At 34.3% G+C, this 27,906-nt stretch overlaps 1 protein-coding gene across 1 annotated transcript; it reads left to right on the top strand.

Annotated features, from left to right (window-relative positions):
* Positions 1–4,568: 4,568 nt before the first annotated feature.
* On the top strand, positions 4,569–27,278 carry LOC149928566 (macrophage mannose receptor 1-like). The gene is made up of 9 exons (XM_090157923.1): positions 4,569–4,653; positions 6,944–7,021; positions 7,096–7,215; positions 10,228–10,415; positions 10,757–10,874; positions 21,278–21,531; positions 23,841–24,162; positions 25,967–26,080; positions 26,855–27,278. The coding sequence occupies exons 1-9, from the start codon at positions 4,569–4,571 to the stop codon at positions 27,088–27,090; spliced, it is 1,515 nt and encodes a 504-aa protein (XP_090014049.1). The 3' UTR covers positions 27,091–27,278.
* The last annotated feature ends 628 nt before the right edge of the window (positions 27,279–27,906 follow it).

Genomic DNA, 27,906 nt, shown 5'->3' with positions numbered 1-27,906 from the left:
ACGTGCTAACATTTATTTCACTGCCAAGTTATGTTGACTCTGATTATTGAAACTCGTCTACTATGCTTTTAAGGTAAAAGAGTAAATCTAAACAGAGTAGATAATATATTTCGATCTAAACAATATATGCACCTATAAATAAAATAAACAAACTGGGCCAAGTTTTGCGTGAACGAAAGAAAACTTTAAAGTCGGGAGGTTGAAATGGTCCCGTGATTAGGTAATGCTGCCATCTACATCGTTTTTAGGAACTTATTCTTGATATTTATGATTGCCTTTCGTCCGCTACGTTGTAAATTTTATGATCTGTTCACTCTTTATTAGGGCTGTGCGAATAGTGGTTTTACGCAATCGAGTCGGGTATCAAGTAGAATTTTCTTTTTCATCGAGTATTCGAGTCGAGTAATATTGAAGTCGAGTCGAGTAATCGAATACTCGATTAAGGAGAAAATTTCTCTTATTCGAGTCGAGTAATTAGGAAAAACCTCGAGTAATGATTTTTAACAAGCCGGGTTATCGTGTAGTTGAGTGCGCATTGGTTTTACTGGAGTAAATATTAAATAAAGTTTAAAAATGAATATAAACTAACTTTACAATCCTGAAAAATATTCCTTTTATTAAATGAATCAGTTTTCACAAATTTACAAACATCATATTGACTAGTGGGATAAAAAATACTAAACTAGGCTACTAGCATAATTCTAGTATTTAATAGTAAAATAACAATATGTACATACATTTTTTAAATAATGAACGTACCGACTTAGGAACTTAAAAACTAGACTTTTTCAACCTAGTAGTTTTTACATTTTACGCTGATTATCACGTTTTATCACGGTAATTTTATAGATTTCAGTTTTTAAACAGGAATATACAAAAACAATTATTTATTACTACCTGCATTTTTCGAATTAAGTTTAATTTTAATCTACAATTTTTTTCTTAAATTACAATGTAGAATAGTAAGTTGTTCTAGATGTTCTGGCAGAAGAGATTCTCTTCTGTTTGTTAGTACATTTCCACTGCACGAAAATAACCGCTCCGATGCCACAGACGTGGCCGGAATTGATAAGTATTTCTGCGCTACCACACTTATTTTTTTAAACGTTTTTGAGTTTCGAGACCACCACTCCAAAACCTCTCCATTTTCATTTTTTAATAGGGCAGCCCTTAAGAAAGTATCAATCTGTTCTGAATAGCTCTCGGTTAGAGATTCACTATTTCTCCTTTTTTTGGTTTTCGCTAAATAGCTTCTAAATAGTACCGATTTATTTTTCCCTTGGTTATTGGTATTTGTCTCTAAGTCAACTTCAAAAGTGGAATCACTACTTTGAACGGTTGAGGCTACAGAACTGCTACTTTCTCTCAGTTCATTAAGTAAAAGATTTTTAGCGTTGAGTATGTCAGGTTTATCTAGCAAAACAGTTTTAAATCTAGGGTCGATTATCATTGCCAACAAGTAAATTTCGTTAGTTTTATAGCTTGCAAATTTAAAATGACTTGAATAAATCGTAGAAAATTTATGATCTAAAGCAAAATGTGGGTTTTTATCTATTATTCGTTCTAACTCATTTTCGATTCCGTGTAAAACTGGGTAAACAAGAGAAAGTGTTGAGTATTTTTTCCCACTTAGCAATTTTGTTGCCTCTTCAAAGGGTGCAAGAACTATTACTAAAGCATTTAAAATTTTCCATTGACTAGATGTTAAACAATCAATTTTTTCATTTTCTGCTAAGGCACTAACTATGGCTTTTTTGTTCAAGAAGTCGTTCTACCATATAATAAAAACTATTCCATCTAGTTTCGACATCCTGAATTAGTTTGTGCTGTGGCAATTTAAATTCTACCTGTTTTTCTCTTAAAAGTTTAGAAGATTTGGTACTTCTTTTAAAATGACCAACTATAGCTCTACACTTCTTGAAAATATTTTCACTTTCAGCCGTTTTTTGGATTTCTTTCAAACCATCATTAACTAAAAGTTGTAAAGAATGAGCTAGACACGATACCGCGGTATACCCACTGTCCGCAATTGCTTTTTTAATTGTTCGATCATTATCCGTTACCACATAAATAGGTATTGTTGTTGTAGTTAAGTTAAAATCTTCTACTAAGCTTTGTAGCTCATTACAAATATTTACAGCCGTGTGGCGTTCTTAAAAATTTGAGCAAGCTAACGTATGATGTATAGTTTTCAAATCTTCGGTAACATAGTGGCAAGTTAAACTCATATAGCTATCAGTTGACCTTGAACTCCAAAAGTCTGTTGTTAGCGAAAAGGCTTTAATCTTGGCTAAATCATTAGCAATATCTACCCTGATATCCGTCTGCAGATCCTCGTACAATTTAGGAATCACATTCCTTGAAAATGTAGATCTGCTTGGTATTTTATACCGAGGATCTGCACACTGAAGCAATTCCCTGAAACCTTGATCATTAACTAGGCTATATGGTTGAAAGTCAATTGCCATCATAAGGCCTATTTTTTTGGTAAACTCCGTCGCTTTTGGGTGGTTATTTGGATACTTTTTCTTCAAGTCCAAAGTTGCCTTTAAAGTTGGCTGAGCGCTACTGCTTTGAGAACTTGCTTTTGAAGTCGAAGTCGAATTAGAACGGACAAATTGTTGATATTGGTTACTGGTCTTTTCATTTTGATCTAGAGAAATATTGTGGGTCCCCAAGTGATTGCACATTGCAGTTGTATTTCCATGGGTACGTTTAATATTTTTACTACAGTAACGATATGTTGCATATTCTGAATTATCCGCTGCGTGATAATATTCCCATATTTTTGAAACTTTTGCACCTTTCCTCTTGGCTTTAATTATGAACCTAGAATTTCCCGGCTCTGGCGGCTGCGCGTTTACATGGAAAAAAGTATCAATTCCACGTTGTTTCGACCTACTTCTTCCTAAAAGTTGAGACTTTGGTTCTTCTATTCACGAGTTCTTCCATTTCCTTCATCTTCGTCCTCACTAGAGCTTAGCCCATCGTAATTAGTTGAATTACTGAATTTACTAGTCTTGTTAGATGACGTGGCCACGGTGAAAACAATTCGAGTTTGAAATGTGTTTTAAACTTATAATAAATCAATTCGATATAAATAATAATTTTGCTTTTAGCGCAATATACAGTACCTACTTTATTGTATAAAGTTCAGTTGAGCAATTGAAATAACAAACTATCTATCGTCTCCCAGCCATTAATTTAAAATGATTAAGCAAAGAATAACTAATAACTGCAGTAAATTACGTAAATTTCATTTTAATAAAGTTATTAAACAGTTAGCTATAACTTAAGTCAAACCAAAACTTGAAAACTTTGAAGAAAAAACGAAAACGGCGGTGCGCGCAGGCGCACTACGTATTAAAAACCGTGATCCGTTTCCAAGGTCATAGGAAACTTTTGTTGTTTGTATTTCTATTAGGATTGTAGGTACCGTTTATTGCCCCCCGCCCCCAAAGTTCGCAAAAAATACTGCGTTGAACTTTGAAGCAACGATGTTAGAAAAAAGAATAATCGGCGAATTTAGGGAGCGGCTTATTCGAGTAATCGAGTACCCGACTACGTAAATTTTTGGAACTCGATAATCGTCGAGTATTTCGAATTTCTTATTCGAGGTCGAGTTCGAGTACTCGAGGTTTATCTTTACATGGTATCTTTTCTTGGGAATTTCAAACTTCTGTAATTTCGGGAGAAACACATATATGACCACGTATGAAGTCGCTTAGAAACAAAACCTAGAGCTTGGGGTTTGGATGAGAAATATCCGTTTTATAAGTTTTTATCCACAAACAAAATAGTTCGGAATAAAAACTTTTTTGCATATTAAATCGTTTTATATCCGCAAATAATATCCATAAATAAACAGTTTACTGAAGTTATTATGAACAGTCAATAAAGTGGCGGTTAACTGAATTTTTTAATGAATAGTCAAAAATTGGGTGGTTAATTTATCTGTTCCGCCAAAGGTGAGAGACTACTTCCACGGGTGACGTCACTAGCAGATGTTTTTCCATCAAAAAGTCCATAACTCTCGAGTGAAATATGTTCTGTATGGAGAAAGTTTCATGTTCGCGATTTTAACAATTGGCTCTGCTGGGCGTTTCATACTTCCCCCCATTTTCAAAGATACATAAAAAAGAAATATCACTTACGGAACCACATGTAACGTGAGACGTGTAATTTTGGAGCAACAAACACAGCACGCCAAACAAGGAGAAAGCAACCCGTGAAAAGTCGCGCATTTTCTTGCGTACAGTTTTCATTGGTTAGACGCTTTAGCACCTGCTACCCTCGGAAGGGGAAAATTCTGAAATTGTCTTCCCCCCCCCCTACCCGTAACACGTTCAGCGTCAAGGCTCGCGTGTTTAAAGGCGAGCTGCGTTCTCTTTGTGTTTGTTGCTCCTAGGTGTAACTAAATAAGCCGGAGACATTTTTTCAAAAGATAGAAGAGTAGCACAATTATTAAGTATATATGCACAAAATTAATAAAAATTTGGCTTCGCTCTTAACACTGAACTGATCAGGCCACAAATTATTCTGTCTTCCAAAAGAAATTATTCCTGGACATGAAATTCACAGTATCTAGCTTCAATTTTGAGGCGTGCCACAAACTTCACAATTCTTCTCGGGACCTGTGGAACCTCCTGAAATGTATGTGTCTAATACATACGTTATTTATATCTTGAAATATACATGTATATGAATAGAATCCATAGGATCAGGAAATATTTATGGTCTTAAGAAACTCTCGTTCTTGAAAGTATACACTTTTGGAAATATTAACGTTAAAAACTCAGAGCTTAGGGCTAAGAACAGAAAAAATGACAGACAAAATGATCCAAAAACGGTTTTACTCTGAATTAATATGATTTATTTAGTTGAAGTATATTGTTAGTTCTTTATTTCCGTCTAGGTTAAAATAATTACTCCCAACTATTGTTATAAACTTAATAATTTAAGCGTTTATAAGTAGCAGCATAAACTACATGGCAATGGTTAAGTTCAATAACAGTCCCCAATGACACCGATGAGTAACCGTTGACATTGATTTCGTTCTGAACGCTTTTTGGCATTTTCGGTTTGACGCTCTGCTGCTTCTGGGTTTGTTCATCGAAGGCACTGGCTGGATGAGTCGGTTTTTCCAATGAGTTACCGGTAATGATCTTTTTAAATATACCCCCAAATATAAACCGAACTATTATCAATCAGCTTGTTCATCAGAAACAATTTTTCAATCACCTTGAACATTAACTTGATAAGCAATTTATAACAATCTAAAAATAATTTTTACGAAAATAGTGCATTGTCAAGAATTAAAAAACCAACACCCTGTAGAAGTAATTTGGCACCATTAAAAATAAATTACGAAAGTACCCGACATAGCCTAGTCAAAGTTCCTGTATAACACTACCAAAGATATTATAACATAGCATAGCCAACACATTATCTAGCAAAAGTCAAGATAGCATAGCGTAGCATAGTCTTCACTTTATCTAACAACAGTTAAGATATTACAATACTTTATTTAGTCATGGTAGCATAACGTAGAATATTCTACACTTTTTATTAAACAATAGTCTAGATAGCATAATGTAGCATAGCCTACACCTTATCTAACAATAGTCAAGATATTATAACATAGTATAACGTTGCATAGCCAACACCCTGTATATCAAACGTTCATCGCACTAAAAAGAACGCCGATTTAACGCCCTATAAAAAACACAGTTTTTAGAGGATCCAAGGTCGAAGATCAAATATAACGAGATAAATTTCGCTTGTAATCTTAATCTTGAATTGGTAAAAAATTCAAATATCACAATAGTGCGTACGCGGATTGCGGGTTCAAAAATCGCTATAATCGGCAAGTAACAAACTATTAATAAGTGCAGCAAAGGTTTTATATGTATCATTGATGTATGAATTTTTCATTTTACTACGAACGGTTCGAGAGTTATGCTCCGAGCTCAACGTTGGCGTCGGCGGATAAGTAATAGATAAAAATAGTACACACAAAATCCTTTTAGTGATTGTGTGTAAAAATCGAATTATCTGCGATGGCTGTTACTGCTCGCTGAAAATATGAATCAAATCAGGGACTCACGTAATCTAGAAGCTTATTTCTGCTATTCTTTGACTGATTCACTAACGCTATCTCGAATAGTTGATTTTATAAATTGAAAGTGGTCTTGCCCAACTTGTTAAAATGTGGCTCTTACGTCACAAGACCCAGCTTTATTAGTGTATTCCTCGCACGAGCGATTTGCACGCGCTCTAGAAAAAGCTATATTCCTCGCGACTGTAGCGCGCGCTCGTAGGCTTGTCAAAGTAAGAGACTGTGACGTAAGAGCAACATTTCAACAAGAAGGCCACGTTACTTTATAAAAAGAACTATTAAGAACCAATTATGATTCGTTAAATTTGGCACTATATTTCCACTATTGGATTTTTTTTAAATAAATGGAAAAAATGAATAAACGAAACTCGTTTAAGTTACCGTTTTGGTTTATGGACTTAAAAAAATGATGTTCTACTGAAGCTACAGTAAAATTCCAAAGTATAAGGTTTTGAATTTTTAAACGAGGAAAAGGCGCGAATGAAGCTTAGCTTTAGTAATTAGAGATTATTAGGAACATCAAGCACAGAATAAGGAAAATCCCACATTTAGTTCTCAAATTACAATTGTTTCGTGAAATTTAATCTTTTACACCCTATTTCGCTTTGGAAAATGACGTACTTCGTATGTTGGTTCATTAATGATCATGTTTTCTTTTTGGGTTCGAGACATTTTTGCGCAATTAGTCAAACGATATTTGAAAATGCTGAAGGAATTTTGTAGTTTGGCGATTGTAATCCATTGTACGCACTTTTAAAGAATTACTTGATATTGAAGATATATTCATAGCTTAAAATGGTTTATATTCTTCATCATCTTTTGCAGGTTATTGTATCTTTGTCACTGCCGATAGCCCGTTCATAAAAGAAGATTGGACCTGTCCCGCAAATTGGATTCCTTATAGTAAAGTTTAAAAACATATGCTAAAATTTAATTTAATTTTCAGTTTTATTTTACATTTTTTGCTTTTATTAAAGAGAAAATGTGCTACAAGCTGTACACTAAATATACAGATCTGAAAACTTACGAACAAGCCAAAATGGTTTGCAACAATAGTGAAGCACACATATCTCTTGTAAAATCTCAAGAAATACAAGGTAAGCATTCTTTAAACAGAATATTGCAATATGACAGTAGGCAAAAAAAATAGAATTTGCTAGCCATAACAGTCCTCTTTAAATGCTCTCAAGCTTTATTTAAAGGTTTCTATTTTGCGTCAGGGAAGAAACCGTTTACTGAAAACATATTTTCGTTGAGACCGTTATTCAACTTTTAGTAGAATTTTGCAGAATGCTTTCCTGGCTATTTCCAATTGTGGAAAATTTTGCCTACTTTAGGCTTCACTGAAGTTCTCACGTACACAAATATTTTAGACAATTTATTAGATATTTTCTTAGTTTTTTCGTTTTTCCTAATTATTTTCATTTTCCTCACATTTAACAAATTATCAACAAAAATTTAAAGTTTGACGACTATCAAATTTATGATCACCCAATTTTTGGTTTGTGCGACGTCACTATACCATTGAGCAAAGGAAAAACCTGTTCTTACAAATTTCTTTGAGTCTGTAAGAAAGCTGGCTTAAACGTTTGCACAAGGATGAGTGCGTTGAGTGTTACGGAACGCAGCCAAGATCTTGAACGTTTAAACACCAAATTTTATCTGCAATAAAAAATACACCTAATATTAATATTAAATCTTAACTGTAACGCCATATAAGGGGATAATAATAGCTTTTCCATATCACGTGCCTCACCAAATGCGCGAAGCTAAATTTGTTGTTAATAATTTCTAATATATCATGCACCAGAAATTACCCCGAAATTAGAGAAAACAATATCTTTTAACTTGGTGTGCAATTTCGGAAATGTGCTTACCAAAAAACGTTTTCAAAAAATTTCGTCTTTAACCTTTGACCATCTAAATTTGGTTTAAAATTTTAAACTAAGCGTCTAACAGCGCTTTTGTTTAAATTTTATATTGATTTTATATTTTCATATGGTTTACAAGAAAATGTAATTATAATATTTCCTAAGATACACATTTGGAAAACCCGTTACCACAAAAAACACGCTATTTTTTAAATAGCCGTAATAATTACGCGAAAAGGTAGAAGAGTCCAAAATGAAAAGAACAAAAAATCTGAACCCAAAGAAATTAAAGAAATTAAAAGATTTAAAAATAACTCATACTAACAGGTCTTCGAAGACGTGTTGCTACGCGTAATTAATAAGTCTTTTTATTACTCAAATTTCTTAGCTTCATATTTATGTCTTATTTATCTTCAATACTTGAGAGATATGTTCAAATTGATGTGCGTCGAGATTTTTATAGCCAATACATCGACGAATCGTATACATTAGTTACCTCAGAGGCTTCTGAGGAATCAATGGCCCAAATGTGTGGGAGCAGAGGGCCAAAACGCGTATCGTCAGAACGTCTGACCACGGAATATGGTACATGTTGTTAGAAGTTATAGCCCGGTGTACCGGTAAGAAAAAGAACCACACCACCGGAGGCCTATCATCAGAATGCCCTACGCCAGCGTCCACAAGCCCGGACAGGTGACAAAACCAGCATGGGTAGCAGAACCCCACCACTGATGGTCGCACCCTCGACGCAAGCCGCTCAACCCAGCAGAAGGTGCAGCAATGGGATGACCAGCCCGCCACTTCGCACACAGCAGTGGGATAGAGAACGGATGCTCTAGCAACGCCGGCCGACACCCCACCTACGAAGGCAGAGAGCCAAGCCCATTGGAAAGAGCTACTAAAGGGGAACGACGGGCACACGGCAGCCCGCATTACCCGGCACAGCTGGCACCGGAGATCCCGGTGGAGCTCCAAAACGCTGGGAGATGGGTCCGCCGTGCCCTCATACGGAGGCCCGCAGCCCCACAGCAGGCTTCCCAAACCGCCGAGGCGGCCAGTTTGACGGCCCCTCTCCGTTAGCCCGGGCCGAAGCCCAGTTACCAGCCCACACCGGACTAAAGTCGGAGGTCGGAGATAGGACCATTTGGACGGAGCTAACATCTCCCAGTGCGCCACCGCCCTTACGGGTTACAAGAGCCGGACCCCGATTCCCCGGTAAAGCCACCAGTTATTGCACAATCCGACCCCTTGAGGGCCTGCAATATGGTACAGTGATATATATTTAATGATAAAAAGGTGCAACGCATATGAATGCAGAAGATGTATATGAATCTAAAACCATCACCGAAGAAAAGGCTCATTTAAATAAATAATGTTTGAAATAAATCCGGGGAGACACTTATTGGAAAAATCCCGTTGACCCAAGCCGAGCAACTTAACTTGCAACTACGCGCGAGAAGGCAAATACATTTTATACTTACTCCGGCGCCTAACAATTTAGTATCGTCACTGTTTTTGCGGCCATTTTCACTTGGGTCCCGAAAAAACGACTCGTAAAAAAATGCTCTAAAATGTTTATCATCTCAAATGGCAATTTCTAGGAGGAGCTCACGCAAATTATGACAACACCTAACAACAAAAATAACTACTATTACTTTAAATTGATGTTGTTAGTTAGTTTTGAAAACTATAATTTATTCAAAGTGATATATTAAGAGATATATATTAAACTTATTATTTACCATGCGGAATATGATTAGAAATTATGTTTAATTCAGAGAAAACTGCATGGTATTAGAGAATAAAACTTAATTTTAAACAAGACCTAACGAACGACTGAAGAAGGGCCTCGGCTCGTTACGTCTTGTTTAAAATTAAGTTTTATCTTCTAATACGATGCCGTTTTCTCTGAATTAAACATAATTTCTAATCATATTAAGAGATGTTTATCTACACCGTATGGCAGCAAATTTTGAGCGAAAAAAAAATTGGTATACTGCTAAATGTTTTACCCTTTTATAATATAAAGATAAGCTTTAGTAATGGTGACGGAAAAAGACACAACAATATGGGGAGCTTACTAGGAATTAGTTTCATTAAAACCAGATTAATTTATGGCTGTATTTGTATAACAATTTTTCTACTACCAATAAATTAAGTTCGGCTGAGTTCATTTCAATTCGTCGGTCGCTTCGCTTGCTCGAACCTCTCAGTTGTAAAACGAAGTTTTTTTTTCAGATTTCATCACGGCATATATTGGATCCCAAAATGGAATCCGAACGGTTTATATTGGAATTCGAAGTAGAAGTCGCGTCTTAGTATCAACTAAGGTGACTAAAAGCGACTTCGTAAATGAAGATAAGACGTTGTTGGATTTCACCAATTTTGCACCTGGAGAGCCAAATGGGATGTTCAAAAAATCTGAAGTAATCTCAATTTTTTGTTTCAAATATTTAGAATAAGGCTTACCTTTTTGATTCAACTATCGTTTTTCGAAGAATCAAAAATTATTTGCAGGTTCTTTCGTTTGTTATTCGTTGTAAACTTTTATAATAATTTTATTGGTATTTTTTGTTTTACTGGAGATTTCCTTAACTTCAGAAACGGTTAAATTTTGGCCCATTTAAGGTAAATAAATATAAAATATTTACTTTAAAAACACTTCGATTGTTGTAACACATAAATTAATGTCATTGTCAGTTGGGTAAATTATTACAATGTGTCTTTGATCTAAACCAAGTTTAATCAATTATTTGAAACATTTCAGGAAGTAGCCGGTCTCTGTGTTCATATTGAAGGAGAGAAAATTGTTGCTGGAAAATGGGATGATCACAGGTGTGATTTAATAAATGGTTTTATTTGCGCAAAAAATCGAAAAAAAGCAGGTAAGATTTAGTTCTTTTAGCAAAATTCGATTAATATAGAAGCAGCAGTTCTTTCAATCTACTTCACTGCTTTAAAGCTTTCAGTTTTGCATTCTAGTTACAATTTCGAACAACCGTAAAGATATCCAGGTTTGGCCGCCATTATAAGGTTATGAAATATAGGTTAAATTTAATCTAATGGATTTAATACTAGAAAACTATTTCTAAGATAACTTTTTATGGGACCAGTACAAGCGTTTTAATTTTATTTTAATGGTATTTATATAAATGTTTGATAATCTAACCATACGCCTTCGCCTGAAAGCAGCTCGAGCTCTTCCGTAAAATACGGCCAAAGCGACTCAAAAGGTTTCCATCTATTTTGTGAATATTGTACTTGTGTTTAAACCATAAAGCAACAATCGACCACAGCTTTGTTAAAACTAAAGTTTTAAATATAATTAGAAATAGCAATGGTAATTATATTTAGATTTCTTAACAATTTTTCGTCAGCCTTTCTTTAAAATTAAAACTTTTTCATTTTGTTTTTAAGGTAATTTATATAACAGGAAGAAGATTAAACGGAAGGTGAATGAAATGTTAACCAAAGCATCAAAATAAGAACCTCTATTTAACCTCTTTTATTTAATTTTAATTTAGTTTATTACTCTAAGATCTACTTGATCCGAGTTTCGCGTTTTTTGCTCGAAGATCTATTTGATCCGAGATTCGCTCGAAGACCTATCGGTACGAGTTAGTAGTAAGTGTTTTAATTTCTTCAAATTTGTTTAGGATTTAGCTATATTATCCCTTTTAATTATGGACTAATCTACTTTTTCGCGTATTTTATCATCCTTCTCACAGTCCATAGGTGGTTTCTTCTAACTTAACCTCTATCCATAGTTTAGAGACCATAGAGACATTGCCGTGCTTAGAGGTCTCGCGGCCCCGGGCGAAATGCATGGGCGAAACTGACAATTGTGATTTTAGCGGCCCTCCGGTATATACATCCCTATGGGAAAATTTTAGCGGCCCTGGGCGACCGCCCAGCTCGCCACCCCCTAAGCACGGCCATGCATAGAGGTAAAAGTTATATATGTTTATGATTGGATTCTGATTGTATGTGTAATATAAAATAATATTTTAATACAGAATTGTTTAGAAGAAATTTGGCTGGTCAAAATATAATCGATTTCTGAAGAAACCGAGGAATATTTTGTAATATTTTCAGATGACAATCTTCAGCGAAGTGTCGTTTGTCTAGAATAGGAGTACATTGGACATAAAGAATTTGTATATATTTTCATTGGCAATTTCGAACACCTTAATACCTCCCAGATTAATAATGCCCAACATGCAGCTGCTCAAATATTGCTAGTCAGGATCTTTAACGAAATATACATAGAATTTGGAGGAAACCAAAGAAAGTAAACTCCAACTGCATGTGGAATAACAAAAGAAGAAAGCCCAAAAATAATCCATCAGATTGTGGGCTACAAGTTTGATCAGTTAATAGGGCTGTACGGATACGAGCCAATAGAATGTTGCTGACCCAAGACCGTGGAGGTCTGTTATTTTGTAACGATAAATGGTTTAATTTCTTCGTAAAATTTACCAGAATTTTAATGCCACACTATAAGGTGTAAAAATTTCTGCGAGAAAATCATAACAGAAAAAAAATGATTAAACAAGTACTGGATTGCGATAAAATTTCAAACACTTGGGAGTGGACATAAAATCAAATCAAGCTTCAAGCAAATACATTTCGGTTCTATTGAGCTCCTACCTAAAAGGGTTTAAAAACCAAATTACGTCTAACATTCAATTACAGAACCAATTTCCCAACAACAGGACTAAGAAAGGAACTGAAAGTATTGAGCAAAAAATAATTATGCTCATTTAGAATGTTAAAATAAAATTTGAGATAATCCGATATAAAAAGAATTTTTTTTTAATTTATAGTTACGAATTTAAACACCGCTTCATTGCGATTTTTCGTTCTCTTCGTTTTTTTTCGATGACAAAAATTTCCATTTTTCCCACCCAGTGCCACAGATCTCATTCGCTTGATTATTTTTTCACTTGGCCGTCGGATTTTCACCGGAGCTATTGCCACTCAATGCTTCCCGGAGTAATTTTCTTAAGGGTCTTGACATCCTTTTCTCGTCAACACAACTGGAGCTCCATTAGCTAGCATTATTTTGATTGATGATGCTGCTGAATACACTGAAAGTCGAGATATTCATTATCATAGTGTACTTCAATCAATATTTTTTTACCTGTAATGCGAATTCCTGTTCAAGTTTCTTTACTTAATAGTATTTTGGAATTTTCCAAACCCTTATATGGCATTATTTCATTGATTTCAGTTTACCAATCATCCGAATATTTATGGAATACATTTTCCAGCCTCTGTAAAAAAATATTTAGACCAAATGTATATATTTCTTTATTTAGGTATACTTACATCAATCGTCAATCGTCAATATCTTAGTGGCTCTAGCACAGGTTTTCTTGAAGGAATTCCATAACTTAAATTGGAAATGTTTAACACATGAAAGCATTGGTCAAATAGTCGGATGAATTTAACTCTCAAGCTCGCAATATTATCAAGTAGATCTTTTATTGCAGGGGCTACGGAAGAACTAAGTGTTAGTGTAGCAAATAAAACTCTCATGCGGGAAAATGGAGTCAGATGAATATGATTATATGAAAGCTTTGGCACTTTCCTTTGAATAGATTTGGTGTGTGCGTAGATGATTTGGTGGAAGTGCTTCCAGAGCAATAGCGTACCATTAGTTTTCAATAACCTTATAGGTTTAACCAAGCCATCTTGCAACGTTTTATGTTTGCCATTATTTTCAACATAATTTCGATCTGTTTTCATTAAAAGACAAATGTCTGAAATAAAAAAAACTGGCTCGTACTTGTTAAACATATTGAAGATACTAAAGCCAACTATATCATTACAAACTTCTTTCAGACTTTTTGTATAATCTTTGTTTAATTTTTGATTGATAGACGCTTTTTTCGCAAATCACTGCTAAAATCTTGAAACCAGCACCACAAAGGTTTTTAATTACTTCGCAGACGATTTTCCCTTGGCACAGGGGAAGAAGGCGTAAGGAAATTTAAAATCGTTGTCGATATCTCGTACCATAAGTTGTAATATTTGGGGGGTGGCGGAGTGGTTAGCACTTTCGCCTCGCAGCAAGAGGAGCCGGGTTCGATCCCAGCTTGTGGCACTGGGTGAAAACTCGGAACAACTCCTTCTGCGTTGAGTTTGTAAGTTCTCTCCCCACTAATTTAAGGGGTTTTCCCCCGAGTTCTTCGGTTTCCCCTTCCATATAAACTTGTCTAGGTTAACGGTAATAGTTAGTGTAGGGAGCTGTTGGCTCGATCGCGTGGCATGCAGGGCTTGCCACCACCCTCCTACGCATTGTAACCCGGCCACCTGAATTAAAGGCTTCAAAAGTCGCATGATGACTTAGGCCTAAGGTGGTGCCTTGGGTATTAGCCTAGCTGATTATTATTATTATTATTATTATAATATGTGGTTCGCTAAAGGCACTGAAGTTTAACATCAATCCATTTCAGTTTCTTTAATCGAATTGTGGAATTCATTTAAATTGATAATTTAATCCAGACTTAGCTGTACAAAAGTAAATCCTTTCTTTAAAATAGAGGCAACCTTGAATTAATGCTGGATGCCACTTTCTTGGTCGATAATTTTTTGAATTGATTATTTCACCTGTTCATTCACTAGAATTGTTTTTTGAGTCTAAGAATGGATTTTCTAATAAAATAATTACAAATTCTCTATTTGCCTCTTCCATCAATAAAACGCCACCTTTACTTATTGATTTTCTTATCCTGACTTCCATAGTTTTCACTTTTTGCTTCAAAGAATTGTTGTTAAACTTAGCAAATTTCATAAGTTTTATACGAGCATCTTTGTTCAAAAACCTTACAAGAGTTGAGATTTTATTTCCAGAATTATCTTGGTTTGCACGTTTAATTCGTCGTTCAATACAAACTTTTGAATAAGAAAAGACACTCATTGAATCTAATTGAATTTGAAGATTAACAGTAGTGGGATGATTTCATAGTAATTTCTTGATATTGCGAAACTGTTTCACCTTGTACACCGGAGCATATGTTCCGAAGATCAATTTCAGTAATTATTTGAAGAAAATCTTCTACCGAAGAAATGGGTTTTGTAATATCGACTGCATCACTTGAGATTAATTTACGACAGTGAGTGATGACTCCAATCCTAAAAACCGTTTTTCATTAATTTTTTTGAAAGAAATTAAAGCATTTCGATCTTTGAAATTAATTCCATAGACCATGTCTAGGTACCAGTAGAGATGAGTCTTGGGCCCGCTAAAGGCGGGCTTACCCGACCCGAGCCCGCCTTGGTGCGGGCCGGGTTTTGGATATTGAAGTTTTTGGCGGGTCGGGTCGGGTTGGGTTTCATTTTTTGGCGGGTCGGGTCGGGTTGGGTTTCATTTTTTTAACGGGTCTGGTCGGGTCGGGCTTTTTACATGAAACTGAGTAGGTCGGGTCGGGCTTTTATATATTAATGATCGGGCCTTCCGAGTTTCTATTCTATTCGCAACCGCTAATCTCTTCATGCATTATTGCTTGTTAACAAAAGCGACATGATAAGACTCAAAAACGTTTAAACGCTAGCTTTGCCATCACATTTTTTTTTTACTGAGAGCTAGTTTCACAACAGAATACAGACTACATAGTCTATTAATGGGAAAAAATACTTAATATTTGGTCTATATACCCTGGCGCCTTTTCACTCTTAGATTTACTCGCCCGTAGAGAGACATACGTTCTCAAACGCCTCACTTGGCGGCGCTGAAGTGGACCAAAATTTTAATGTGGTTTTAGTATGATTTCCTCCTCTCCCGAGTCTCCCACGTGACTTTTCACTTCGTGACAAGCTTTGTTGTGGGAAACTGAGAGGTTCACAGTTCATGCGGTATTCAAATTTCTGACTTCAATTTTATCGGGCCTTGGCGGGTCGGGTTTAAAATTTTACAAATTTTATCGGGCCGGGCGGGGTCGGGTTTCAATTTTGGCGGGTCGGGTCAGGTCGGGTTTCAGTTTTAAAGAATTTTGGCGGGTCGGGTCGGTCGGGTTTTCGAAATAAATAATTTTGGCGGGTCGGGTCGGGTCCTTGTCGGGTTTCAGTGTTAATGAATTTTGGCGGGTTGGGTTGGGTCGGGTTTTAGAAATAGCCGGCCCAACTCATCTCTAGGTACCAGGTTGTTTTTCGCAAATTCAAAGCCTGATGAATCAAAAATGCTTAAACTATTTTTTCAATTTTGTTGGTAATTTAAGGAAGCATAATATTATTCAATGAGTTTTATCCAGATGCATCTGGACTAGTTGTTAATATCGTTGTAGATTGAAAATCTTTTAGAGTGTGTATAGCCGGGAAAGTGTTTTGCTCTAGGTTTATTGCACTCGTTGAGTTGTCTACCTCTTGAGACGTTTTGTTTTTATGTAAATTTGTTTCATTTGCATATGATCGCCATTCTCAATAGAATCCCTTTTCATGTCTATCTTCCGGAAAATATAGAACAAAAACCCTTTTCATACTAATATTAAAAAATCCATTTAGAAATACATCTTAAAACCCTTTTAATCTACTATTACCTTAATTTTGTATCTATTTCCACAAACACAGGGCAAGCCTCTTTTAAGCCATCCAACTGTTGTATATCCTCAAATAAAAGCCTAGAATCTTTGGCGGCTGTTTTCACTGTGATGCCTTCGCGGTTTATTTCTTTAATCCATTTCTCACAATTCACCGGAGCCCGTTTAAGTGATGATATCGGAATGAAGGTTACTTATTCCTGACTTCATCCCAATTTTGGGAATGATAATGATTTTTCCAAGACTGACAAATACAAAATACCATAATAAGTCATTTGTTTCTTAGCCCTGAATTATTTTATACACTCTTTAGTATGCTTTATTTGAACAATCTTATACACTCATACACTGACGCACTGGGACTGTGGGATAATGCAGAGGCTTAGAGACCTTAATCGGCATAAATTCGCGTTACAATACTGAAATTTGATAATATAAAGGCTAAAATAAATAACTTTTTTTAAATAAACTTCCATCAAAAGCTCAACTTTGAGTGATGCCATATAAATACCAATCCATGTCTGAAACCCTCGATAGATAATTTAAATTTAATTTATTTGGTTGTGGTTTCGAATAAGACATTTCACCAAAATCGTCGCTAAGGGCCTATCTTACAAACGTTTATCCCCCCCCTCCCTACACCAGCTCTTAGCAAGCACGTAGTCAACTGGGAATTTATCTATTAGCCTATCCCGTTCGTTTCCTCAATGATCTAACATGCTCTATCGTAGCTCCAATGCGTTTTTTAAACTACACTACTTTAAATCGGTTTGCTATTTTGCAAACACCTTTAAAAATATAAAACTCAAATGCTGCAGTGAAAAACATTCTGTTGCATATAGGTCGGTTGTCTTTTTAAAGTTGGCCATTAATTTTGAGGATAACTTGTATGGGTTTCAATTTCACTATAATCTTATTTAATTTCTACTTCATCATAAAACAAGGTTTGTTGATAGTTGGTAGGGTTTCAGATCGTAATAGTGTTTGTTCAAAAAATTTCAAATTTGAACAATTATATTAATTTGCAAATTCGCTCACTCTGCTCAAAAGAATCAAATCGTTTTGAATCAGTTTGGTACAAGGAGAGCTTCAAGAGAGCTACCTAGATTTTAATATAATTTTTGAAGGACCATTGTGGTACTTAAAGATATTTGTGAACAATGCTTGAAGGATTTTAATACTAACGTAAAAATTTCAAAGAAATTACAATCCCACAAGCAAAGGCTTATCGAAAGACTTACCAGATGTGATCGAAGACGCACTTTGGCAATATTAATTTTAACCTTACGAAAATAATATACACAATTTCTTCAAATTGGGATAAGTAAAATAAATTAAATAAATTTTATTATAATAAAAAACAAAAAAATCATCAAAGTTAAATAGTTAAGCAATAAACATAACATTGCTAACTAGTGTTATTATTTAAACATCGGTAAACATGCTTTTAATTGATCACAAGAACTTAAGGTCAATCCACGCAATATCGGATATCGTGAACACCATGGATCAACGGATTTTTATGAAATTTTACAGACAGATTAATGACGATATCGATCCTTCGAATGTCAAGTATTTATGGAAAAAATCAAGCCGTTATGTTTTTATAATAATGTTAGTTATACCCCACGAAATCGGCCTATCGGAAAGTTCATTTCGGTACCCCTTTCAAACATATTTAATAATTTCGTTAATATACCTAGTAATTTATTGAAATTAATTGACTATATGTAATTTAGGCTGCCAAAAACGATAAACCACTCCAATATAGCGTAAATATTAAATCTCAAAAGTAGAAAAAAGTTTTCCGGGGGGTCTCTTTTCGGGGGTTATAGCGAAAATCGTCCAACTCGAAAAAAATAATAGAACCCCCCATTTCGTAGTTCTTAAAATGTTAAAGAGATCATTCTAACAATGTCTTTAAACGTTTCAGTATTTTATTATTTAGTGCCAAGAAGTGTATTTTAAATTTATCTTCAAATTTGAAAAACATATTTTACCAAATTAGAAACCTTTATAATTTAGTGGTTTAGAAATAACCTACATAAATAATACGCATGGACACGATTAGTGATTAGTCATGTCGAATCTTTTTTTTGTTTTTCGTGTGCCCAGCTGTACAATATATCTTACATCGTTAGTGTTACCGTTAGCTCAAACAAGCGAACAAAGAAGTCTCTAAATTGGCTAGTAATAGCAGCATCACTGAATCTGACTATCCAGCATGTTCAGTGGGTGATATCAAGAAAGAATCATGTCACAAACAAATATTTGAGTTGTTAAAACCGGTTTGTCATCACCATCGCGCTCTACTGTTGGAAAAATATTAATGTTTTCAAAAAAGCTGTTGCAATCCTTTTAAATCGCACAAAAAAGTTGTTTACGGTAAGTGCAATTTTTACATATTTGTTATATCTATAAAAGATTTATACAAAATGAAATCGGGTGAGGTTACGGTGGAATCGAATTTAAGGGTTGAAAATGATTATACTCTACTAAGTGAAAATTTTAACCTCAAATAATTTTCTTAACTGTTTCCCACGTTTTTACACTTCATTTTTAAAAAAACATTTTTAGCTCATCTTGGAAAAACCTTGACCATAGAAGACGTAGCTATGTTAAAAAAAGACTATGGAGTGGAGAGTAAACCAGGACAAAAACTGCTGCAAGATATTTCAAGAACATTTGAAACGTCCATCTTCGACAACTTCCCCTATTTGTGGACAGTCGCTCAGTATATTTAGTCAGTCTCCGCTCCAGAAAAGCTTGGGATCTGATAGTTCGTTCGTATTATCGGGAGTTGATCGTGACGATTTAAATGAAACTCTTCTTAATTTGGATGTTTCGCTAGTAACACGTCACAGTTTGTCAGCTAAACAACGACTAATTTTACCTAAAAAAGAAGGGGACTTTGTGCGAGGGGTTAAAAGAAAAATGAGCCAAGACCACAAACATATCAGTTGAAGAATATGAAGCCTGTACGTCGAGAAAAGATCACTTTGAGGAACTGATAGTTCTCGTTAAAGAAAAAGTACACAAATCCACCAGACAACAAAAGTGTAAACTTCTAAAACGAATTCCTTTGACGTGGACAATGAAGAAAATATGTGATGAATTTAAAGTTACCAGATTTAATAATAATAATAATCAGCTAGGCTAATACCCAAGGCCGAGAAATCATGAATACTAAAAAAACAAAAGGGGCTTCTACCGGAAATTGAGAAGCAAATTGGTAATACTCTATCTGAAGAAGTAGTTAATCTGGTTAGAAATTTTTAGGAATATGATGACATATCTAGATTTTGCCCAGGAAAGAAAGATTTTGTGTCAGTCCTTATCGAGGGTAAAAGAATTCATAAACCAAAACAATTCCTATTTTCAAACATGAGGGATATATATGTACCTAGCGACTAGTATCCGTAAAGCCTTGCGAAAAGACAGGCGTCATATTTTCGACGATTTAAAGAAGAATAGGGGGAAAACGAGGTTAGAATTATTTTGGATTTGGCCGAAAATTATCCATTTTTGGTACAGGACGCTGTGCAAGGCTTACACTGGGAAAATCGACAGGCAACGCTTCACCCATTCGCAGTATATTACATGAAAGATGAAAAGTTGGAATGTTTGAGTGCGTGTGTCGTTGGTGACGAAATGGACCATACAAATTCAACAGTACACTGTTTCAGCGATGGAGCGAGTTCACAATACAGAAACCGAAATAACTTCATCAGTTTATGCCACCACGAAATTGATTTTGGGTTTTTGGCAGAGTTGATTTTTTTTTGCTACCAGCCACGGTAAAAACGCTTGTGATGGTATTGGAGGAACGGCAAAACGCCTCGTTGCCAGAGCTTCCTTACAGTTGCCAGTTACAGAAAAAATAGTCACAGCAGCCCAATTTTTCGCTTGGGCTATGTTTCCAAAGAAGAAGTGAAACAACACAAAAATCTACTACAGAAAAGATTTTCAATGGCGTCGACTGTAATGGGAATCAGAAGTCACAACAGATTCGTACCATAAAACAAGCATGTACAGACTGTCATCTGACACTTTTGGTTCCAAATTTTCAATTGCGAGAATCGAGGAAATGAGCTCTGAAATTTTATTTACTGATGTATCGTTCGGACAGTACGTCGCAGCCATATTTTTAGAAAATATGTTAAATTTGAAGTCAAATTTAAAATGCACTTTTCGGCACTAAATAATAAAATACTCAAACTTTTAAAGACATTGTTGGAAATATCTCTTTAAGAACCACAAAATGGTGGTTCAAATAATTTTTTCGAGAAGGACGATTTTCGCTATAACCTCCGAAAAGAGACCCCCGAAAGTATTTTTTCCACACCTACGACCCAAACACTTTTGTTATTTAATATTTACGCTACATTGGAGTTGTTGATCGTTTTTGGCAATTAAAATTACATATAGTCACTTAATTTTATTAAATTACTAGGTATATTAAAGAAATTATTAAATATTTTTGAAAGGGGTACCGAAATGAATTTTCCGATAGGCCGATTTCGTGGGGTATAACAAACATTATTATAAAACATAACGGCTTGATTTTATTCAAAAATACTGAACATTCGAAGAGTTAACATCGTTTTAAATCTGCCTGTAAAATTTCATAAAAATCTTTTGACCCATGGTGCTCACGATTACCGATTGTGCGTGGAATGAATTGGTAAACTCATCATTCATTTATGTAAAACCTGCAGGAATTATTTGAAATTTACTATATATTTTAGATAAACTGCCTGAAGTCCAGTTCCACCAGGATCCAATTTGCCCAACTGGATTTGTCAGATATGAACGTAGGTGTTATGGAATTTCAATGACACCATTGACTTTTAGTGGCGCTGAAGGATATTGCCGTCTTCACTATCAAGGCAATTTAGCATCAATGGAAGATCCATACGATGAAGCTATTCTTTCGTTAATGATTCGGAGTAAAAATTCGAAATCGGATTTTTGGATTGGTTTTACAGACCAAGATTCAGAGGTAAAAACTGAGTTTAAGATGTTTTAATCAGCTAGGCTATACTATAAAGCCAATAAAATAAAATAGCTCAATTTAGTTCACGATTTGGGAATTAAAACATATCCGTAAAGAATGCTAGCTAAAGAATTTCATTTAGGTGCCCGAAATAACGATAAGAATAATAATACGGGGTGTTACAGATAAGTATTTAAAAAATGATAATGAGTGAAAGGTGTAAAATAAACGTAGATCCTTCAGTGCTTTGTCTCAGAGATAATAATAATAATGATACTAATCAGCTAGGCTATTACCCAAGGCACCGGCCTAAGCCATCAAGCGACTTTTAAAGCCATTAATTCCACTATTGAAATTTCTTTCATCTAACGAGTCCCCTCCCCAGATAGTCAAGCTATGGATTCCCCATCGAATATTATCCTAAAAAGAATCTATAAAATAGCATGCTAATTAGAAATTATCTAATAACCTTAACAACATAGGTACTGACCAGTGTTAAAGATGATCCCGGTGAAAATAGCAGCCAAGTTTGGAAGCAATTAGGTGATAATCATGTAATAGTATGGCGAATTCTAGACACCTATTCACCCACACCACCTACAAAACGTTCAAGCTTAAATCAATGCTGACAATCCTCGTCGAATTGACTTATGCCAGGCTTTGTGAACATAGTTGGCGTTGACCTTCATTTCCCCAGTATTTTGCTAACATCCGATGAGGTCAAATTTCGTGGTGAAGAAATCCTTAATTTGCATATCCATCAAGAGTGAGGCCAAAGTCACCCTCACGCCACAAGTGTTAGGAGTCAACAACAGCAGTTAGTCTTAATGTCTGACGTGGTATTGCTGGCGATTATTTAGCTGGACCCTATTTTCTAACACCCAGGCTAATTGATAAGGCATACCTTCGTTTATTGCATGATAATTTACATGATTTACTTGAAGACGTGTCTTTAGAAATGATATTCTATGTACCTTTGACGTAGATAGACCGCCGCGAAGCAGTTGCATGGTCGGCCCGATCTCCAGATTTTAACTCAGGTGATCTATTCCAGTGGGGTTATCTGGAGGATATGGTGTAGAAGACAAAATATCGTGATATTGATGATTTGCGACAGCGTATAACGACAGGCTGTGAGACTATCCGTAACCCGGCCACCTGAATTAATGGCTTCAAAAGTCGCTCGATGGCTTAGGCCTAAGGTGGTGCCTTGGGTATTAGCCTAGCTGATTATTATTATTATTACCCTGGTTTTATTAAACGAATAAATAATTTTTGCAACGGGCTCACGCCTGTATTAGAGACCAAAGTGGTAATTTTGAACATTTATTTTAAATATTGAAAGTAATTGTTTTTCTTCATGTTTTTATAAAAACAATTGTTCAGGGAAGAGTAAAGTTGTGTACCCGTTTTTGTGGTTGGTCTTTGGAAGCTCATATCTCAAAAGCTAAGAATTTTTGGAACCATGTTCATAAGACATTTTCTACTCATTGGGACCCATTGTACTAGGAACACATATCCATAACACCATGTTTATTAATAATTATTATAATTAAGCAGAATATTCAAGAAACTCTTATTGTATTGTCAAGCATCTCCTTTTTTATTTCGAAATCTTGGAAATTAACGGCTAAACAGAATTAATTATCTTACCTTTAATACAAAGTAACATGAAATAGTGCTTAAAACATTTGTTCTGACCCTGCGGCATTAAACAATGAATGGTTTTTATTTGAAAATTTCTTTTTAAATGGTCATTTAAAAGGGCCCAAACACCTGTGAAAATTTGTTAAGAATATTTTTGTGTATCAATGACTATTTTGTAAAAGGCATAGGCTCGTCTTCAAAATGATAACCAGCTCTAAATGTATTTTGCAATTAATAATACGGTTTATAGTGTGTCCACTAGCCGGATTTTGACCCTCACGAGAGCATTAAAGATTAATTTTGATAATTTGAATAAAGGACCTTAGTTTACAAAATCTGCAAAGATTTGAAGGGTTTAAAAATTTCCGCATTTAACTGTTCCTAAATGACTTCTTCAAATGCTTGCCAGTGTACTTTCCAAGTTCATAGTGAAACCAAAATGTTGTTTCTATCCGAATCCGACTACATTTTTTACTTTTTTTAATAATCAACTGCTCTGAAACCATAGAGATCGAAAACCTTCGCGGAAAGCCATGCTTTTCGAAAAACTGCCTCATCTCTAGCCCATACACCACCTAGTCTCAACAGAAATTGAGATATCTACTAAGATTCTTCATACAAATGATTAATTTTCCTTTTCTGTTAGTTACAAAATGATTATTTCACAGGACACTGCGCTACTTCATTGGACCGATGGAAGTCAGATATCTTACTTCAACTTTCCAAAGGGAGAACCGAAAGCGGGTAACGCGAATAAACGTTGCATCGTGAAATTAGGTCAGGAAAGCGCGTGGGCCGTTCGTGACTGCTCAGTGAAAAATCCTTTTATATGCTCTACTCAACATACTCCTCCACTCAATGAAAATAACAGGATCATGTTTGGTAAATGTCCACCAAAGTGGATCGATTCTGGAAGTCGCTATTGCTATTCGGTGTTTCCAACTTTTATAGAAAACTTTGACGGCGCTCTTAAGAATTGTAAAAAATTAGGTAGGTTTGACCACATTTTAAATACTTTAATTTTACTTAGTGTTGTAATTTTACGGAAAAATAAAATGTAGAAAATTTGTCAGAAAATTTCCGGTAACTTTTCCGCAAATCGAAAAAATAAAAAATTTAAACATAAATTACTTTTTAAGGGTTTTTCATGTTTTTAACTTTTTGTCGATATAAAATGTCTAATATCTGTAACAATATTAATGTTTTCTAATATGTTTACTAAGTTCATCAGTTTAAACTAGTCTAGATGTGTAGTTTTACTTTCAGATTTGAAAAAATTAGGCGAAAATGCCGCTTCACTTAAATTTGCAAACAATATATTAGACTAATCATAGAATGAAAACTATTTTTATTTTATTTTTCGGAAAAATACGGAATATTTTACGGAAAAAAGGGCTCGGTCATTTTCCACGGAAAATTTTCCGACTTACAACACTAATTTTACTATTTATAAATTTTAAATAGTGTCCTTATCATACTTAGTTAAAAAACTAGATACTTGCATCAAGTATATTTAAAAAATAAATAAGGCAACGAGAGTTACAAGTGCCAAAAATTTTATTTCATAAAATAATTAGGGTTATACTATTTTTATTTTATAAAATAAAATACTTTATTTATTTTTATATTTATTTTAAATACGGGTTATATTTTTTATCATTTTAAAATAAAATTTTTACACTTTTAAATTTGTGTTACCTTTGCAATTAAATCAGTCCAAAAGAGATTAAATTTCGCGACGCAAGGGTGCTTTCGTCAATCTTTTACTGTAAAGGCCTCGTTACATGTTTAAGGATTTCCCGGTATATTAATCCACTTACGTATTGCGGTGTACCCATTTATAAAATCAAATATATACTTAAGTTAGAGATTTAGATCAAATGTCGTGAATTACTAATATGCCAGTTTAATATAAAATATTAAGGCTTATTACGAAATACTCAATAATTATCAAACAATCTGATGTACAATACAAATATTATTTAAATGCTCTGAATAACCTGGTAATCTTGTAGATTTTACAATATTTTAATAGATGGATTATCACGAATTATCATATTTTTAACTGTTTTACCAACATATTTAAGCGTATTACAATTAGTTTCGTTTATAACTTTTTTTTGCTATTATATTGTGATATCATTAAAATATGTAAATGTAATATTTGCCTAATTACACCTTGTAATATGTGTAATATCTTAACGAAACATTTTATAAAAATATTAGGTGATAGTACAGTAAAATTGAAAAAAATATTTTTGATATCGTAATATTTCCTTGAAATTTATTGCGCTACCACTCAGACGTTTTACGGTGTACACCGTCAAGTAGAATGGTTAGCTCTCGAACCTTTTTATTTTGGCACTTTGATTTTGTGCGCTTAAGAAACTGCGTTGTCGCTTTAAATGCTAATATTATTATAAGTAGGTCTGTATCACTTAACTACTTTTAACTATTATAACTGGAATTTTTGATATTATTGTTTTGAAAGTAGTTCATTCTTTGGTTTATATTCGCGAATTTCAATTTGAAAAGTATATAAGTGATTGACCTATTTATATTAAATTAAGTTTAAAAACATTATTTTAAAATTGAGTTAAAATAGGCAAATACAAAACATTGGGTCAAGTAATCAGCTTTCTCGGATTGAGAATTCGAAGAGCACTTACAGACTTCGGGAGTGAGTCAAAGGACGAATAGAATGCGGTTTTCCATTCATACCGCCGTATTCGCACATTTATAGGTACTTTTAGTGAAACGGTAATCATTTCTTTATATTTATTTTTCTCTCCAGCGGAAAACGCTTCATTGGCAAGAATCGAGAGTGAATCTGATATGAATGAACTGATGCCACATATATCCAAGTATACAACTTATAATTTTCTACTTGGCATACGCTACAAGAACGGTAATATATAATTTTTATGAGCATGAAACAAATTAAACCAAATTATTTAAGAAAAATTATGTAGAGCAATATTTTATACAAATTGTGTACGTTGATGTCAGAGTGACCTGGGTAACCTATAACGAGACCTTAGGCTTTCCTTAGTTGCGAAAGTACCATAATAATATTTCTTTTGGAAACTGATAGATGGCGGTGCGGTCATTTGAGAAATTGAAATTTTAAAAATGATCTTCCATAATATTATTGAGAAACCCACCTTTAGCTTTGGCCTTTTTCTAAAGGGTCTACAATTTACGTAGAACGATAGATTTATTTATTAGTTTTAAAAGGATTTAAATTTTAATAATTGAAATTATTTTCCAAAATATGTGCTAGATCACTTTAAGAGCGTTTTCAAAAACCTAGGCATATATACAGTCTAAAGATTTGTATACCCCCGTACCGTAAGTAAATATATACAGTTTACTCAATAACAAAAGACTAATTCTCTACCGAAACACACGCATTGTTTTGTTTTGGTATAGTTTTTTATGGGGAAAATTTAAGTCACATACTTCAATGAACAGCGTTCGTGCAAATTAAATATGTCAATCTATTAAAGACTAAACTACAACAATTTTTCAAATTTTCAAATACATTTTGATTAAAAAAATATGAAATTTTATAATGTTATTCTAGTTTACTACTCTCTAATTTTCTTTATTTTTTAATTTGAATTTATGCCTCCCAAAATTTTCAATAGTGACACTTGATAAACTATAATATTTACTTAAGGTTTTTATCGCTTTTTGAACGAGGATCACACAAAAGCGAAATACCTTCCCTGGCAAAATAATAATCCAAAGAAGAAAGAACACTGTGTGTCTTTGCAAACACGCTACTTGAAATTCATCAGCAGTAAATGTGACTATACCAATGCCTTCATATGCCAAGTGGAAAAGAAAGTCATCAAAAAGACGACAAAACAGAAATCATTATTGGAGTTATTGCTGAAACTCTTTACCTGTTAAAAGCAAATACTGTAAAAACTGGGGTCGTTCAAAATAACAAAACCTTTAGAGGGACTGTGCATATCGCTTTTGCAACAATTTTCAGCACTATACATGCTTGGAAATTAAAATAGAGACACATTCTATGTGGATTTATGGCTAGCAATTTAACTGACTTTCTTGAAAATTAAACATTAATGTTTTAAGCAGTAACAGATATTGATTATATAAAGTTAAATAGTAATAAAACAAATATGAAATAAAATACCTTAAATCTCTCAGAAATAGTTATTTTTGTTGAATCTTGTTCAAAATATACTTATTTTGAAATCCATTTCATTTAACGAACCTTTTAAGACCCGCTTTCATTTTATAATTAATTGGTATAAGTGTATTGTGTAACCATTATTTAAGGCTGCCATGGCCGAGCTGAGTTAAAGAAGGAGCCATTTTGAGGAACAGGTCTTTAAATAGTAAAACAATCTGGACGAGGGCGTTGATGAAGACCTGTAGAGATAATATTAATAAATATATCACGGCTTCCATTTTATTTGGCGTATTATTATAAGGGACAATTTAAACTGAAAAATTGCATCGGTTCATTTATTTATTTAAAAATGACTCACCCCATTCACCCTATTTTGCAGCACATTTTTCTAATCGCACTAGATTTAATTCAACTCAAAATTTAGTCGAACATCGCCCAATGGAAGTTTTTTCAACCCGTTCGCAACATGTTTAAGAAGACGAAGTAGTACGGCCTAGTAAGATGAGGTGGAAGAAAAATTAGTTAATAAAATGATTTCCGACCAGACATGCTCAGACGTTTAGCCTAAA

The sequence above is a fragment of the Leiobunum rupestre genome, chromosome 9, assembly GCF_980474605.1.
Source record: "Leiobunum rupestre chromosome 9, qqLeiRupe1.1.hap1, whole genome shotgun sequence".
Classification (NCBI taxonomy): Eukaryota; Metazoa; Arthropoda; class Arachnida; order Opiliones; family Sclerosomatidae; genus Leiobunum; species Leiobunum rupestre.
This window is presented reverse-complemented; position numbering and strand designations above follow the sequence as displayed.

What these genes read in the sequence shown, in the direction of transcription:
- LOC149928566 (XM_090157923.1), top strand. Translation starts at nt 4,569, where the DNA reads ATGAAATTCACAGTATCTAGCTTCAATTTTGAGGCGTGCCACAAACTT. An exon ending in AAAAAATCGAAAAAAAGCAG is followed by an intron (nt 10,875 to 21,277) that starts GTAAGATTTAGT and finishes TATATATTTTAG; the next exon opens with ATAAACTGCCTGAAGTCCAG. An exon ending in TTACAGACCAAGATTCAGAG is followed by an intron (nt 21,532 to 23,840) that starts GTAAAAACTGAG and finishes ATTATTTCACAG; the next exon opens with GACACTGCGCTACTTCATTG.